This window comes from Leuciscus leuciscus (assembly GCF_965113295.1).
Source record: "Leuciscus leuciscus genome assembly, chromosome: 2".
Lineage (NCBI taxonomy): Eukaryota > Metazoa > Chordata > Actinopteri > Cypriniformes > Leuciscidae > Leuciscus > Leuciscus leuciscus.
In genome coordinates this window covers 19,150,261-19,167,321 of record NC_138726.1, presented here as the reverse complement: position 1 = coordinate 19,167,321, position 17,061 = coordinate 19,150,261, and the positions used below count along the sequence as shown (strand labels likewise).

Here is a 17,061-nt window from a genome sequence, read left to right as displayed (position 1 = left end):
GGCCCAGGCACTGGAACAGACACCACCGGCCCAGGCACTGGAACAGACACCACCGGCTCAGGAACTGGAACAGACACCACCGGCTCAGGCCCAGGAACAGACACCACCGGCTCAGGCCCAGGAACAGACACCACCGGCTCAGGCCCAGGAACAGACACCACCGGCTCAGGCCCAGGAACAGACACGACCGGCCCAGGAACAGGAACTGGCACCACCGGAACTGGCACCACCGGCTCAGGGACTGGAACTGGCACCACCGGCTCAGGCACTGGAACTGGCACCACCGGCTCAGGCACTGGAACTGGCACCACCGGCTCAGGCACTGGAACTGGCACCACCGGCTCAGGCACTGGAACTGGCACCACTGGAACTGGCACTGGAACTGGCACCACCGGAACTGGCACTGGAACAGACGCCACCGGCTCAGGCTCAGGAACAGATGCCACCGGCTCGACGGCGGCCATCTTGTCAGGGGACACAGGCTCGGCAGGCGTGACGTGAACAGGCTCGGCGGCGGCCTTCTTGTCCGAAGACACAGGCTCGGCAGGCGTGACGTGACGTGAACAGGCTCGGCGGCGGCCATCTTGTCCGAAGACACAGGCTCGGCAGGCGTGACGTGAAGAGGCTCGGCGGCGGCCATCTTGTCCGAAGACACAGGCTCGGCAGGCGTGACGTGAACAGTCTCTGGCTGGGCAGACGTGACGTGAACAGTCTCTGGCTGGGCAGACGTGATCTGAACAGGTTCGGCGGCGGCCATCTTGTCCGAAGACACAGGCTCGGCAGACCCACTGTGTCTCCTCCACGCATGCAATACCGTTACTGCATAGAAGAGATGCACGGCCCTCCTGGCCATGGCAGGACTGATGATAGGGAATTCTGGGACCACCGGACTCGGGACCACCGGACTCGGGACCACCGGAACAGTTACGGAGGGAGCCTTTCTCCTCCTCCTGTGTTTCGGGACCACCGGACTCGGGACCACCGGACTCGGGACCACCGGAACAGTTACGGAGGGAACCTTTCTCCTCCTCCTGTGTTTCGGGACCACCGGACTTGGGACCACCGGACTCGGGACCACCGGAACCGGCACGGAGGAAGTCTTCCTACCTCTCCTCCGTTTCGGGACCAGTGACGAAGGCTTTCCCTTCCACTGACTGTCATCTGCCATGATACTCTCCTCCTCCAAAGTCCTTTGAGCGCATCTTGAAAAGTATTCCAGCAAGGAAATAGAGGCTCCTTCTCCCTCTCCCTGAGGAAAAATTTCACTCCGCTGTATCCACATTTAGGCTGGTTCGTTCTGTCACGGAACAGTTAACGTGAGACGGGGATACAGATGCAGAGGAAATTTATTAGTAACAAGCAGACAAGGTACAAAAACTCAAAAACTCAGGACTCCAGGAACGGGGAAACTCGGACAAACGAACCAGCACTGGACTACAAACACAGGGAGGCTAAATAGGGGAACAAACAAGGAGGGTAACGAGACAGACAGGTGGGACAAATAAACCAATAATCAGATAACAAGATGGGAGGGGCTAGACAATAGACAGGAGCACATGGCCCAAAATAACAAAACACCCATGTGCAGCACAAGACAGGACAGGCATGTGACACTTTTAAGGCCTCTCTGTATGCAATCGTGCTCTCTTTCCATGAAATGCGAAATACCTCTAGCTTTGTTTTCTTCCAGTTGCGCTTCATTTTTTTCGGGCTGCTCTCTTAAGGGCCCGAGTGTGCTCGTTGTACCTCGCCGTTGGACTATTTTCTTTCATCTTCTTTAACCCTCTGAGGTCTGAGGGGTTTTTGGGGTCCTTGAGATGTTCTGACATGCCCTGACATTTGTGCTTTTTTCAGTTGCTTATAAACATATTAATGGCAAAGGTATAATTACACTCTATTTAGCACAAACAGGGCTACCATAATATGTGAGCAACATGCATGTACATGTTTGTATTTTTGAGAGAATAATGTTTATGCATGGTTATTGAAAAAACTAAAAACTAAAGTTTCTGAAATAAGGCCACAAAACACATACTAAATATGTGACAATAAGACTTTTGACTAATTGATGTCTTTGCCTAGAATTTTTTCTTCAAAATGATGTGAAAATCATCCTGCCCTTATCATTCACATAACACAATACATTGATTTAAATCTTGTAAAACACTTTTTGTTTGTAAAGGCAATATGCGCAAGGGGCGTCAACCATTCAACAGCATCATGCATATGTAGTGGTTCACACCTCAGGAGACAATGGGGCCCGCATACCTAATGAGCCATTCATTCAGGTGTGTCACCTATAGCCACAAGAAAGAATGCAAGAGCAATATATATACAGTATATATATATATATATATATATATATATATATATATATATATATATATTCTACCAAATTGGTTCACAGTTGGAAATATGTCAATTATTTTTTTTTCCACAAATTTTGCTTGCAAATTGTATAATATCCAAGGAAAACATGTCTATTAATTGTGCAGTTAATTCTCATACTGTATTTTCAGTTTTGGAATATGTATCCTCTCCCCAAATTTGTCAATAATAAAACACAATAAAAATTATTTAAAGAAAATGCTTATATTTACCTTTTAAAATTTGTTTACATCTACCTTGTAAATATATATTTTTTTATTAAAAAGGTTACAATTACAACAACAATTGAAGTGTAATCTTTCTTTGTAAAAACTAAAGTATACATTTTATCATACATATTTCAAACTTCGAATATAGCCTACATTGACAAAACATACTATATTTAACATATTAGCAAAAATTGGCAAACAAAAGCTTATTTGAGGTGGCAGATATTTTACAGTAAAAATGTGTAATCTATCCAAAACTAATCAACGAAATGTTGTCTTTCATATGTCTGTAACATAGGTCTTTCGTTTTTATTATAAGGAATATAAATGTTAATTTGCAGTTTAATACGTTGCTTATACAAATACATTTTATTTCAACATATTTCAATCGATTTTACTCAGTATAGCTAAATAGTTTGCTAAAAGCAGATCATTTATTCACACACAGAAACGCAATTCAAATTTAAACCGTCTTTTTGCGAGTTGTGGTAAACAGCGCATCTCTGCGTTCATTCATTCACACAGAAACGCGATTTACTTGAGAATGAAAAAAAAAACTTACTACATTATTCCATCCGTTGCTCCTCGAAATACCAGCACTTCTGAGGTAAGTTTTCCATTATTATTATTCCTCACAGCGCTGCGAGACAGTGTAGACAACTACACTTATCTGAATAAACTTGATGTGTTTTCTCGAGCTGATATGTGGGCGTTCACAGTTTGTATGGGATCGTCTCAGTCATTTGCGTTTGAATAGCGCGCGCTCTCCGTGGGCGGGGCCGATTATAACGTAATGAGATGAGATGAGCTCGACTGGAATCGCTCTCTTTTAATACAGATTTCACAAGATTAGAATATTTGTTTTTTATATAAATTACTTCATTTAAAAGAAGAAAATTCAAGCTTCATGCCTGTGTGTCTGTATGCCTGTTTGACTGAGTATTCGCTCAGTTATTGTTCATTTTCGGACGCGTTTCAGAATGGACTTCACTGGCAGAGAGAAGGCAGAACTCGCTTCGTGTTTATTTTTCTTTATTTGGCAAAAAGCACAACACTTTGTTTTTATTGTGAGTATACACAAAAATAATACACATTTAACAGAATCGATTGATGTATGAAACTCCTATGGAAAATCAAAGTCAACAGAGTATTTATGAGTTTCTTTTACATTGAAAAAAAGAAAGCGAGCTGGTATCGCCGGCGATACCGTAGACCTCAGGGGGTTAAGCGCAAAGGAGCAACTGTGTCTAAAGTGTTGGAAAAGAGAGAGTTAAAAATTTCTGTCGCAATATCGAGTTCTTCTTAGCTATCTGGGATGCTGAGATGATGAAACTGATCAGGAATATTATTAATAAAGCAATCTTTAGTAGCAGAAGTGAGAATTCTGTATGGTTCCCTGGTGGCCTGTATACAGTAGCCAGCACAAATTTCAAACGTGATTTATCATTCACACTATATATTGTTACATCAAGCACCAACTCTTCAAAAGAATTATATTTGAAACTAGACTTCTTTGTAACTCTGAAAATATTACTATAAATTACAGCAACACCTCCCCCTTTGCCTTTCAGATGAGGTTCATGTTTATAACCGTAATCTTGGGGGGTGGACTCATTTAAAGGGCCCTTTCACACCTACCTTGTTTGGTCCGGATTTTCTGACTTTTCAGTTTGGTCCGAATCAAAATTACAGGTGTGAAACCTCCCTCGGACCATGGTCCGGACCAAACAGACGAAATTTGGTCCGACGTATGGTTTTCTGTATGGTTCGGACTTTCAGACCATTTACAGGAAGTTCCGGTGGTTCCCGCGTAGCCTAAACAACTGAAGAAGAATATTTATGTGCAGATCCTGTCAGTTCTGCCCACAGCGTTTCTTCCAGCTGATTCACACACACACACACACATTTGTCCTGCGTCCTGCCGGCAACGATAAAATGTTCGTACAACGAGGACATTCATTTGGCGAATTTGAACTAGCCTCGCGTAGGCCTATAGTTGGTGCTGCAGGGAGTAATGCCATAATATTAAAAGTATAGTGGCAACGATATGCGTCTGTTCATTAATTCTTGTCAAAGTTACCCGCCGAATTGACAACACACTGACGTCAGACGCTCGTCCATTTACAAACCAATCAATGTCAAGATGCAGCCCATATAGATGATGACGACAGGACGCAAGTGGGCTACGTCATGTAAAGTTCTTCAGTGTGCTCGCATAATTGCAATGTGAAACCAAACCAAAACTAACCGAATGTATACAATGTATCAAAACATGAACTTTGGTTCGAACCTTGGTGCAGACTTTCAGGTGTGAAAACGGCCAAAGCCATGTAATCATTTGGTTTTAGCCAGGTTTCTGTCAAACACAGCACATCTAGGTTATAGTCTGTAATCATTTCATAAAAAATAAGTGCTTTTGAAGTAAGGGATCAAATATTCAGCAACCCAAGCTTTATCATTTGCTCATTTGTATTATATCTGTTTTTTTATTTGTTGAACATCAATTTAATTTTTACCCTGGATTTGATGGGTTTGGAAGTTTTTTGTATTTCCTAATTTTGGGAACAGACACAGTCTCTATATGACGATATCTAGGTGAAAGAGGCTCTATGTGATGGGATTTATCTGACCTCGGTGTCTGTCTGCTTCCTGACCTGAGCCCCAATTCATGTTTGAGCTCTAAGACTATGTGCCATATTACTAGAGAGAAGAGCAGCACCATCCCATGAGGGATGAATGCCATCTCTTTTCAACAGGTCAGGTCTGCCCCAAAAACTTTTCCAATTGTCTATGAATTCTATATTATTTTATTTTGCGGACACCACTTAGACAGCCAGCCACTGAGTGAGCACAGTCTACTAAGTCTCTCATCACTCCGGCGAACAGGAAGGGGGCCAGAGCAAATTACAGCCCGTAATCCCACACTAAGGTCCCACACTTCAGATGTGTTGCCATTGTTGTTGCACTGGACATTATATAGCAGTCTTATATGACTGTCTAGCACAAAGGGGCTACCCTTTGGGCCATAGGGTGATGCAAATTTAATCCTTAATTCTGTGGACAGACCCCAGCTTTGTCCTAGGGTCCCAAACTTGAGATGTATTGCTGCCATTCTCAGGACAGACACCTCTCTTGTAGCAGTCCTAGATGACTGTCTAGTTTGAATTGTCTTTATGGGCTACAAACTATGTGGACAGACCCTGGATTAGAGGGTCCCACGCTCGTGGTGTGTTGCTACCATTGGCATACTTATTTCGAGTGGAAATTCTTCTCTAGCAAAGGCTAAAGAATAAAAATGCGTTTTAAGAGTAGATTTAAAAATATCCAATGAAGGAGCAGACCTCACATGATAAGGGAGACCATTCCAAAGCTTGGGCCCAGCCACAGAAAAGGCCCGATCACCCTTTGATTGTTAGCGACACCAAGACACATTTAAGAGGAAGTGATTGGAAGATCTAAGTGCCCTAGCAGGACAATATGGCACAATAAGATCACTAATGTACCTTGGTGCACGGCCAGACAACGCCTTTCTATACAAACATAAGGATCTTAAAATCAACTCTGAATTTAATGGGAAGCCAGTGAAGGGATGCTAAAACAGGGGAAATATGATCCCTCTTTTTAGACCCAGTCAAAAGTCTTGCAGCCGCATTCTGAACAACTTGCAATGAAGATTGAGGGAGACCAGAATAAAGAGAGCAGCAATAATCTGAAGCCCTGGGCTTCAATACATGAAACCCTGTTAAAATGATATTTATATTATTTTACTTTTCTTCAAAATGTATATTTATATTGTTTAATTTATATATTTGATTTATATTGTATATCTGTAGTTCTCATGTGTATTGAAAACAATATTTCATATTGTTAGAAGTGTATTAAGTTTGTCTAAGCTCTGATTGGGTATTTCACATGTCAGTTTGGTTTGGAGAGCGATGTGATAGGCCAGAGGGGGCAGGAGGAGAGAGTGAGAGGAGATGAAACGAAGAAGATGAGATAGATGGAAAAAAACAACACGGCGTGTGACCAGGGGGGCAGGGTTTTATAAAATATTGAAGCTTCCCCGAGCGCCGCCATTGATTAGCGGACCATCACCTGCTGTTAGCATTCCATTGCATTGACTCACTTTGACAGCGAATAACTTTACATCTGAGGCGTTTAAAGACTCCATTTGTACATTATTTATTTCTAAAGAAACACAAAAATGTATAAAAGGCTCCATTACCTTGTATCTTACATTATGGCCCCGTAGATGCAGTTTTTGTTATATTTTTTTTGTTATAAATACGCTAACGATTGCGTCATAACCATGCAACTCTCTGTCGCACAGTAGAGAGATTACCGTATGGACAGGAGGAGAAGCTCGCGCGCAATCGGGGGGACATGGAGGCAAAATTACAAATGAATTAATCAGAATACTTAGCAAAAGTTGCTCCTGCTTCTAGCTCATGGACAGCTCCTACTCACACTCTCCGTCTCTGCAAGTTTCGGAAGGGAATAATTCAGATTTCTCTTGGCACAGCTACTAGAAGGCAGATGGGATGCTCACGTCACATCTACGTCGTCAAGCTCAGTGTGAGTCTGCGCAGTACGCTCGACCATCAGGAAGTGAGAGCTTCTAATTGACTTCACTTTTCTCCGTTGAAACCTATGGGGTCGCTGTGTCCAGTTTATATACTGTCTATGCGTGTGACGCAGTTTCAATTTAAGTGTTCATTTGTTTTTAGTAATAGTAGTGAGTCTATGCAATTTCATACAGAAGTTAAAGTGTTGATCTCCTACATTAGTTCATCCTGAGTGTGTGTAGTACATACTAGGGATGGGCAAATGAAGCCTCATGAAGCACTGAGGCTTTTCCCTGAATGTTTTGGGAAAAGATTCGAAGCACCAAGAGTGTCGAAAACAGTGCCATCTTGTGGCAGGTCAAATTTATAGCAGCCATGTTTATGAGCAGCTGAGTGCGCAGCGCCATTGTTTTATCCATTAAGCACAAATAAAAGCCTGACAAAGCTAAATGTTCAGTTTTCTGTTAATATAATTCACATATTAAAGTGTGGCAATAAAATAAATGTAATGTTACATCACTAGTACATACTCGCGAATGTGACGCACTTGTTATTCACGAGTGATTTGGATTAACCGGAGACTGAGCTCCTCCGGCCACGGTGGATATCAATACCAGGTAGCGAATCAGGTAGCCTGGATTGCCTGAAAGTTCCCCTGACCTCGTTAGATTCCCCGATCGGGACCGCACGGCGAGCGTTGATCATTTTACCCCGTGCAGCACGGCCTTTCTCCTTCCTGACGCTCTCTGCGTTGCTCCATTTTTCGTGGGACTGTGATGATGTGAGCATGACAATCTGGGCGATATGACCAAAAGCTCATAGCACGATAACAATATATATGACGATATAGTACAGTACCTTTTCTGTAAATTCAATCAATTAATAGTTTATTAATTTTAGGCCTATATACCACATGGAAAATACTTTCTTTTAGTATATAAACTAAAAGAATAGTTGATATATATATATAGGCCTTTATCTCATTTCCTGGTTTTGGAGCGTTCGAAATCGCCAAGCAGTGTACTCGCACTTCCGGTGGTTACTTAGTTACCTTTAGAAGAAAAGTAGGTCAGTAAACTTAAATAAAATTGCGATATAGACCAGTGTCTGTCAGTATTAAACTGCATAAAGACTATTTAAATAGGAATCATGCATGTTCTGCGTGTCTCTGTGTGGTAAATGAAACAGCGCGTCTGTGCCATTCATTCACACACACTGAGGCACGCATGACGCTCGCAATGTTTTCAGCCTATATGAGGACATTAATGCACTTCATCAACACAGCCGCTCTGAGAGTCACTTCAGCAGCATTTTAGCTTCATTTGAGAAAAACTATCTTCATATCATAAAACACAGAGAGACTCAAAGGTCTACACCGCAACCCGTCAAAATAAAAGTTTGGTTTAACCTTTGAAGAAAGTTTTGCTTAAATCATTACATTTGAAATAATTGGTTATAACAATTTAATTAAACCATTAAAATGGAATCAAGAAAACAAACAAAAAAAGAAACTTTTGGGAGATGCGAGAGCGAAGTAGTGATAATTAACAGGCAGCCATGGTGAACGCAATAACTGGAAGACGCAGTACACTGCTTCAGCTATTTTTTGTGGCTACTTCCGGCGTTCTAATGTGATGCGATAAAGGCCTATTAAGTATACTCATTCATATGTGATTATTTTTCTCCCTTTATTTAGAACTTCTGGGAAAATGTTTAATTAAGAATGTAGAAATATAAAATATGAATGAAATATAAAACAGTTTTCAAAAACAAATGATTTCAGGCCCAACATAAAATATGAATGTATAAAATGCCACATGTAAACATTGTACTTTAAAGTTTAAAATGTAGCAGCAATCAGGGCTCCAAATCTGTTCAATTAACGAAAACAAACTAAATAAATTTTTGACAGGAACATAACCAGAAACGGAAACAAAATGAATGTAATCGTTCTGAACAGACACACTTATTTGAAATGGCCATTAACAACGTTATTTTATCGTTCTGTTAAAGCTGCAGTCCGTAGCTTTTTTGGGTTAAAAATGATCCAAAATAAATTTTTGAGCAAGTACATAACCAGCCAGTGTTCAAAACTATCTGCTTGCCTTAGCTCGATTCAAAACGGTAAGCTTGTAATAATATTTTTAATTCCAGTGGTACTGGTGGATTTCCGCGGGAAATTCTAGCATGTCTTTGCGTCATTACGTCACAACTGTACACATAAAGAAGGTGTCTCGACTAGTAGGCTATGAGTGTGAGGATGTTGGAGGTGGAGATTTATAGCCTTTTCTCACAGCACTTGATATAATTAAACGTATCAATTTGATGGCGGATCCAGAAAGGTTCAAACGACAATCACCAGTGACAACTGGAGATTCACCCGAACAAACGCGAAAGACTTTGGACTTCGGCAAAAAAAATGTGCACCCAGCCCATGCGAAAACAAGGATAAATATCGGAAGTGCATTAAATGTAGTCACGCAATTCTGATGTTGTTAACATTAACAATTTGAGGACAAAGTATAATTTTCACAGTTTGACGTGATATGATAAGCGATCGTTAGATTTAATCGGGGCGATTTACTGCAATGCTTTTTTCCCCTTAGTTGGTCAGAACAAAAGTGGATGTTACTTACTTGTTCAGACGACATTTCACGGTGAAAATTCTCATGTTGGTCATACTTCCAAAAAGTAGAATCTGTGATTGCGAATGACAGTATCCACACCGGCGCGGTCATTGACAGCCTCACATTCTCCTCAATACATTGTATTCATCTGCGCTGTGCCATGCCGAGGCACAACGCACGTAAAGTTGATAATTCCGCAAATTACTGCAATTGCAGATTTCGAACAGAGATGGTGACAAAGAGGGAAAACTACGGACTGCAGCTTTAAATATTTTAATTTGGCAGTAAACCTGTAACGGTCACCAGCTGGAGTGCCCTTGAAAGCCACCAGAGGGCACTCCACATCAGACACTCACGTTCACTCTCAGACTACATTTCCCATACTCACTGCCCGGACTCATCTCTGATCACTCATCACAGTCACCTGTACCTCATTATCACTGATTGCATTCACCTGTGTCCCATCACCCTGTTAGTCTGTCTATTTATACCATGTTCATTCATTCACTCACCGCGAAGTCTTGTTTTAGTGTTACACTGCAATTCTGAGCATTCTCTTGGTTTCCTTGTCTCTTGGTTTTTGGATATCTTGCCCTGTTCCCTGGATTACTCTCTTGCCTCTGGTCCCTGCCTGTTTTGTTTGTTTGTTTGTTTGTTTGTTTGTTTGTTTGTTTCTTTCTTTCTTTCTTTCTTTCTTTCTTTCTTTCTTTCTTTCTTTCTTTTGTTGGACTGCCTATCTGTGTATGACCCTTGCCTGTATCTTGGATTACGCCTCTGGATTGCCCTCAAATAAAGCTGCACTTGGATCTAAACCTTCGTGTCTCGGAACAGTCCGTAACAGAAGACTTCGCCACGCCCAGATCCAGCAGCTATGACCACCAGGAATCCAGCAGTACAGATCTCGCCTGATCTTCCCAGCATGAGCCGGGAATTCGCTGGACAGATCGCGGCCTTGGCCCTGGATAGCCTCGATTTGTTCCAGTACACCTGGGGGTTTGTTCCTCTCGCTGCCTCTTGCTCTCTGGGTGACGAGGCAATTAAGTTGTGTTACCGGCTGGGGGCTAGGGAGGTCGACCCGAGGGAGCTCCCCGATCTCTCCGGTTTGGATTGGAGAGAGGCACTCTCCAGATGTCAGGAGAGCTTCCTTCCATGGCACGCCAGGTCATCGTCTGCACTTCACGCCAGTCCAGCCGAGCCTGCACTTCACGCCAGTCCAGCCGAGCCTGCACTTCACGCCAGTCCAGCCGAGCCCGCACTTCACGCCAAATCTGCCGAAGCCAAGGCAGTATGCGTCATGCCCGCCGCCCCTGAGACTGAGAGCATCATGCCTGCCGCGCCTGAGACAGCAAGCGACATGCCTGCCAAGCTAGAGCCCTCTTCACCGCTGGTCCCGTCCAGCACAGAGCCCTCTTCACCGCTGGTCCCGTCCAGCACAGAGCCCTCTTCACCGCTGGTCTCGTCCAGCACAGAGCCCTCTTCATCGCTGGTTCCGTCCAGCTCAGAGCCCTCTTCGCCGCTGGTCCTGCCCAGCTCAGAGCCCTCTTCGCCGCTGGTTCCGTCCAGTTCAGAGCCCTCTTCATCGCTGGTCCTAACCAGCTCAGAGTCCTCTTCGCCGCTGGCCCTACCCAGCTCAAAGCCCTCACCGCCGCTGGTCCCGTCAAGCTCAGAGCGCGCTGAGCCAGAGCCAGAGCTTCACGTCAGTCCTGCCGAGCCAGAGCTTCACGTCAGTCCTGCCGAGCCAGTGCCAGAGCTTCACGTCAGTCCTGCCGAGCCAGAGCCAGAGCTTCACGTCAGTCCTGCCGAGCCAGAGCCAGAGCTTCACGTCAGTCCTGCCGAGCCAGAGCCAGAGCTTCACGTCAGTCCTGCCGAGCCAGAGCCAGAGCTTCACGTCAGTCCTGCCGAGCCAGAGCCAGAGCTTCACGTCAGTCCTGCCGAGCCAGAGACTGTGTACGCCACGTCTTCCACGCCAGTGTCTTCGGACAAGATGGGCGACTCCACGCCTTCCACGCCAGTGGCTTCGGACAAGATGGCCGACTCCACGCCTGTGTCTTCGGACAAGATGGCCGCTGCCGAGCCGGATCCAGTGTCTGCGGACAAGATGGTTGCCGCCGAGCCGGATCCAGTGTCTGCGGACAAGATGGTTGCCGCCGAGCCTGTTCACGTCACGTCTGCCGAGCCTGTGTCTTCGGACAAGATGGCCACCGCCGAGCCTGTTCACGTCACGTCTGCCGAGCCTGTGTCTTCGGACAAGATGGCCATCGCTGAGCCTGTGTCTTCGGACAAGATGGCTGCCGCCGAGCCTGTGTCTTCGGACAAGAGGATTGTCTCGGAACTGCCCACCATCAGTCCTGCCATGGCCAGGAGGGCTGTCTTCCTCTTTTACGCAGTGGCGGTATTGCATGCGTGGAAGAGACACAGCAAGTCTGCTGATCCAGAGACTGTTCACGTCACGTCTGCCGATCCAGAGACTGTCCACGTCACATCTGTCGATGCAGAGACTATTCCTGTGCCGGAGGCTGTACCCGTCAGCCCTGCCACGGCCCAGAGGGCTGTCTTCACTTTTTATTTGGTTGCTGTCTGGCGTGCCTGGGCTGCACACACTACCAAGATGGCAGCCTCCAGTCCGGTTGGAACCCCGGACACTGTGCTGAAGCCGGTGTTTGTTTATGTTCCTGAACAGGTGTCTGTATCTGTTCCTGAGCCGGTGGTGTCTGTTCCTGAGCCGGTGGTGTCAGTTCCTGAACCGGTGGTGTCGGTTCCAGTTCCTGAGCCGGTGGTGTCTGTTCCTGTTCCTGAGCCGGTGGTGTCTGTTCCAGCGCCTGAGCCGGTGGTGTCTGTTCCAGCGCCTGAGCCGGTGGTGTCTGTTCCAGCGCCATGGCCGCCCGAGGGGTCGTCTCCGCCATGGCCGCCCGAGGGGTCGTCTCCTGCACTGCCTGCACTGCCTGCACTGCCTGCTCCGCCCCGGTCGCCTGCACTGCCTGCACTGCCTGCTCCGCCCCGGTCGCCTGCACTGCCTGCTCCGCCCCGGTCGCCTGCACTGCCTGCTCCGCCCCGGTCGCCTGCACTGCCTGCTCCGCCCCGGTCGCCTGCACTGCCTGCACTGCCTGCTCCGCCCCGGTCGCCTGCACTGCCTGCACTGCCAGCTCCGCCCTGGTCACCTGCACTGCCTGCGTCGCCACAGTCTCCAGGTCCTCTTCCGCTCCACGGGCCTGGCCCTCCATCCCGCCCCCGGGTCCGCCTCCGCTCCACCACCCTCCTGGACAATTTAGGAGCGTCTGGAATCCGCTCCTTAAAGGGGGGGCTATGTAACGGTCACCAGCTGGAGTGCCCTTGAAAGCCACCAGAGGGCACTCCACATCAGACACTCACGTTCACTCTCAGACTACATTTCCCATACTCACTGCCCGGACTCATCTCTGATCACTCATCACAGTCACCTGTACCTCATTATCACTGATTGCATTCACCTGTGTCCCATCACCCTGTTAGTCTGTCTATTTATACCATGTTCATTCATTCACTCACCGCGAAGTCTTGTTTTAGTGTTACACTGCAATTCTGAGCATTCTCTTGGTTTCCTTGTCTCTTGGTTTTTGGATATCTTGCCCTGTTCCCTGGATTACTCTCTTGCCTCTGGTCCCTGCCTGTTTTGTTTGTTTGTTTGTTTGTTTGTTTGTTTCTTTTGTTGGACTGCCTATCTGTGTATGACCCTTGCCTGTATCTTGGATTACGCCTCTGGATTGCCCTCAAATAAAGCTGCACTTGGATCTAAACCTTCGTGTCTCGGAACAGTCCGTAACAAAACCAATCACGAATTCAAATAGTACAGACTGTGCAAATGTGATATTGACGCATAGCCAATTTCAACGTGAGTGAAATGCTCGCGCTCAGCTGTCAAGTCATCATAGGTAAGTCAATGGCAATGCGCTGGCGTTAGTTTTCCCGAGGATATACTGTATATGTCACCAAATGTCAAACAATTAGGCCTACATTTTAGTGAAAATGAATAGCAGGTTATATGCAACTTTTTGTTTTTTGAAACCAGCGAAAATTGCTGGATAGTGTAGAACATTGATTGTGAACGGAGGAAACAGAATAAAACTAAATATATAAAACTAATATATAGGCCTATATGCAAAATATAGGCTATTTCACTTAAGTAATTACAGATTAACAAAACGAAAGGAACATTTTTGCTGACCTCGTTCATGCGACGGGGTCCAAAGTTCACGGAAAGGAAACCGAGACGGCATGCTAACGGCATCGTGCTTGTTTTCTGTATTTTACGAAAGCTTTACAGTTTTGAATAATTTTTTCCTCAGAAGGACAAAAATTCCTGTGATCGCACCGACACCTCACACGCGCACACGTTCTAGCATTGCTAACTTGACATCGCAGCATTTCATTATCAAAATAAAATAGTCAACCAAACATATAGAAAATTAACCAAACAATGTCCATGCTACAGAGGTAGCCCCTCATTTAGGAACAAGCTCCTCGGTTTGTCTTGGCTGGTCTTTCTCCTACTCGGAGCCACCCCCTTCACTCGCCATGTTATTCACGTTTCTGCCTGCATCCCCATTGTTGGCGTGTATGTATGATTCCAGTCATCCAAATGATGAACAAGTTTTGTCGTAAACAATGTTTTTTGCGACACCACGGAATAAAAGATAGAGCATAATATGAAACAGTAGACTTTTTATATCGTCCATACGATATATATCGTCATATCGCACAGCCCTAATCGTGAGTAGTATTTTCCATTATTGGCTCTAGTAAGAGTGAAGCGGTGATTTGTATTTTTTCCACCCCAACCTACACAAGCGTCGTTCAGGCCTGCATCTCATTTTATTTGTGTACTTTATTGGGACTATTTTTGACAGTTAAATAGTTTTCCAAGAGTCTGGGCCCAGTGAAGGTTAATAACTGACTGAAAAGAAATGTAAAGTGATGTAAAGCTCAAACATGAATTGGGGCTCAGGTCAGGAACTAGCTAAACCGACCGTCTGCCAGCTGACTCACGTCACCAAGGTCAGATAAATCCCATCACATAGAGCTTTCACCTAGATTTCATCATATAGAGCTGGTAAGTCCCCGCCCCTTCCGCTAACCCCACTGGACCTCTAGGTTGAAAAATCGTCAATGCAAGTGAATGTGAGAAAATAATTATTTTCTGGTCCCGTTTGAATTTTGCCATGAATGTGAACATATGTTGTCTGTGAATTTTTAATGTAATTTTTCGTGTGAAGAATGCTACAATTTAGCGGGTAGAAGTTTGATACGGTTAGACTTTGTGTGAGAGCACTTTGTGGACTACAACCTAGTTTTTACATCAGACGGGAATCTGAAGAAAGAACAGCCCATTTGGTTTGAATGGTGACATTTGGGTACAAAACACACAGGCATCTCGATCTGTCTCCATAGATTAGCGCAGCATTAGCGCCGTGATTTGACAAGTGGAGGGAAAATGTGTTATGGGGTGACGTCACATAGGCGACATTTAGTCTTTCTCGTTATGTCTTTTCCACAACTGCTAGCCAAAGAATCATACAATATACTGTCAAACTCGTAACATAAAAAAAAAATATAAAAAATTCACAGACAACATATGTTCACATTCATGGCACAATTCAAATGGGACCAGAAAATAATTATTTTCTCACATTCACTTGCACTGACGAATTTTCAACCTAGATGTCCACTTGGGGTTTTACGGATGGGCGGGACTTACCAGCTCTATAGAGGGGGGTCCGGGGGCAAAAAAAAACGTGTACCGGACAAGCGTTAATGTCGAGCCCTGATATGTTTTCCTTGATTAGTTTTCCCTGAAGAGAATTACGTTGTTGAAAACGAAAGTAAAAGAGTGATGCACGTTCATTGCGTTTTACCGTGATGAGAGTGTATCTGAGTGTATCTGAGCATGTGACTGTCCCCAGACAGCAACATAGTGTCGGCCCAGATCCGGACCACATCTGGAACGTGTGAAATCCACATAAACCAGATTTGGGCCAGATCTGGGCTGATACTATGTTGCTGTCTGGGTCTGTCTGAGTTTTGTCGAGAGCCGGAGGCAGCACGAAATTTGACGGAGGCGGCCGCCTTGTAATTCTCTATGCAGGAAAAACATCTAAGGGTAAAAATGTAATTGATGTTCAATAAATAAAAAACAGATATAATACAAATGAGCAAATGACAGAATGTGCTGTGTTTGACAGAAACCTGGCTGAAACCAAACGATTACATTACTTTAAATGAGTCCACCCAGCAAGTTTACTGTTATAAACATTAACCTCATCTGAAAGGCAAAGGGGGAGGTGTTGCTGTAATTTATAGTAATATATTCAGAATTACTAAGAAGTCTAGTTTCAAATATACTTATTTTGAAGTGTTGGTGCTTAATGTAGCAATATATAGTGTAAGTGATAAATCACGTTTGAGATTTGTGCTGGCTACTGTATACAGGCCACCAGGGCACCATACAGACTTTATCAAAGAATTTGCTGACTTTCTATCAGAGTTAGTACTGCCTGCAGATAAAGTCCTAATTGTTGGTGATTTTAATATACATGTAGATAACGAAAAAGATGCATTGGGATTGGCATTTAAAGACATTCTTAACTCTATTGGAGTTAGACAACACGTGTCAGGACCTACTCATTGTTGTAATCATACTCTAGATCTAATATTATCACACAGAATCAATCTTGATGCCGTTGAAATTCTGAAGCAGAGTGATGACATCTCAGATCATTATCTAGTCTTGTGTAAACTTCATTTAGCCAAGGCTGCAAAGCCGACTCCGTGTTACAAATATGTTAGAACTATAGGTAACACTTTATAATAACGTTCAGTTGTAAGTCATTAATAAGTGGTTAGTTAATGATGAACTAATCATTAACAGAACATTCATAAATTATTAGCAAGTGATATACTAACATAAAGGGCCCTATCTTGCACCCAGCGCAAGTGACTTTGTACACCGACGCATGTATCATTCCTATTTTGCACCCGCGCAAAGCGGACTTTTCCCTCCACAGAAGCACGTCGGTTAACTAAGAAATACACTTGCGCTCCCGGGGGCGGTTCAGCGCAAAGAGGAGGCGTGTTCCGGCGCAAACGTTCCTTCTTGCTATTTTGCAGGTTTAGAAAACAATTGCGCCACTAACCAGGAAAAAATAGTTTAAAGTCAGTGGCGCGTTGCGCATGTTATTCATATGCTATTTTAAGGGCGCATGCTTGGCCATAATCAATGTAGCGTGTGCACAACGCGCA

General features: G+C 44.6%; 2 protein-coding genes across 2 annotated transcripts in view; one reads left to right on the top strand and one right to left on the bottom strand.

Annotated features, from left to right (window-relative positions):
• The window catches only part of col25a1 (collagen type XXV alpha 1 chain), a 719,149-nt gene that overhangs the window by 483,556 nt on the left and 218,532 nt on the right, over positions 1-17,061 (top strand). The gene's annotated exons all lie outside the window — the stretch shown is intronic.
• Positions 10,073-14,042, bottom strand: LOC309492913 (uncharacterized protein; the record flags this gene model as incomplete). The annotated part of the gene is made up of 3 exons (XM_082161953.1): positions 10,073-10,475; positions 10,520-11,462; positions 13,991-14,042. 2 exons carry the CDS (start codon positions 14,040-14,042, stop codon positions 11,047-11,049), a joined length of 468 nt encoding a protein of 155 aa, XP_082018079.1. The 3' UTR covers positions 10,073-10,475; positions 10,520-11,046.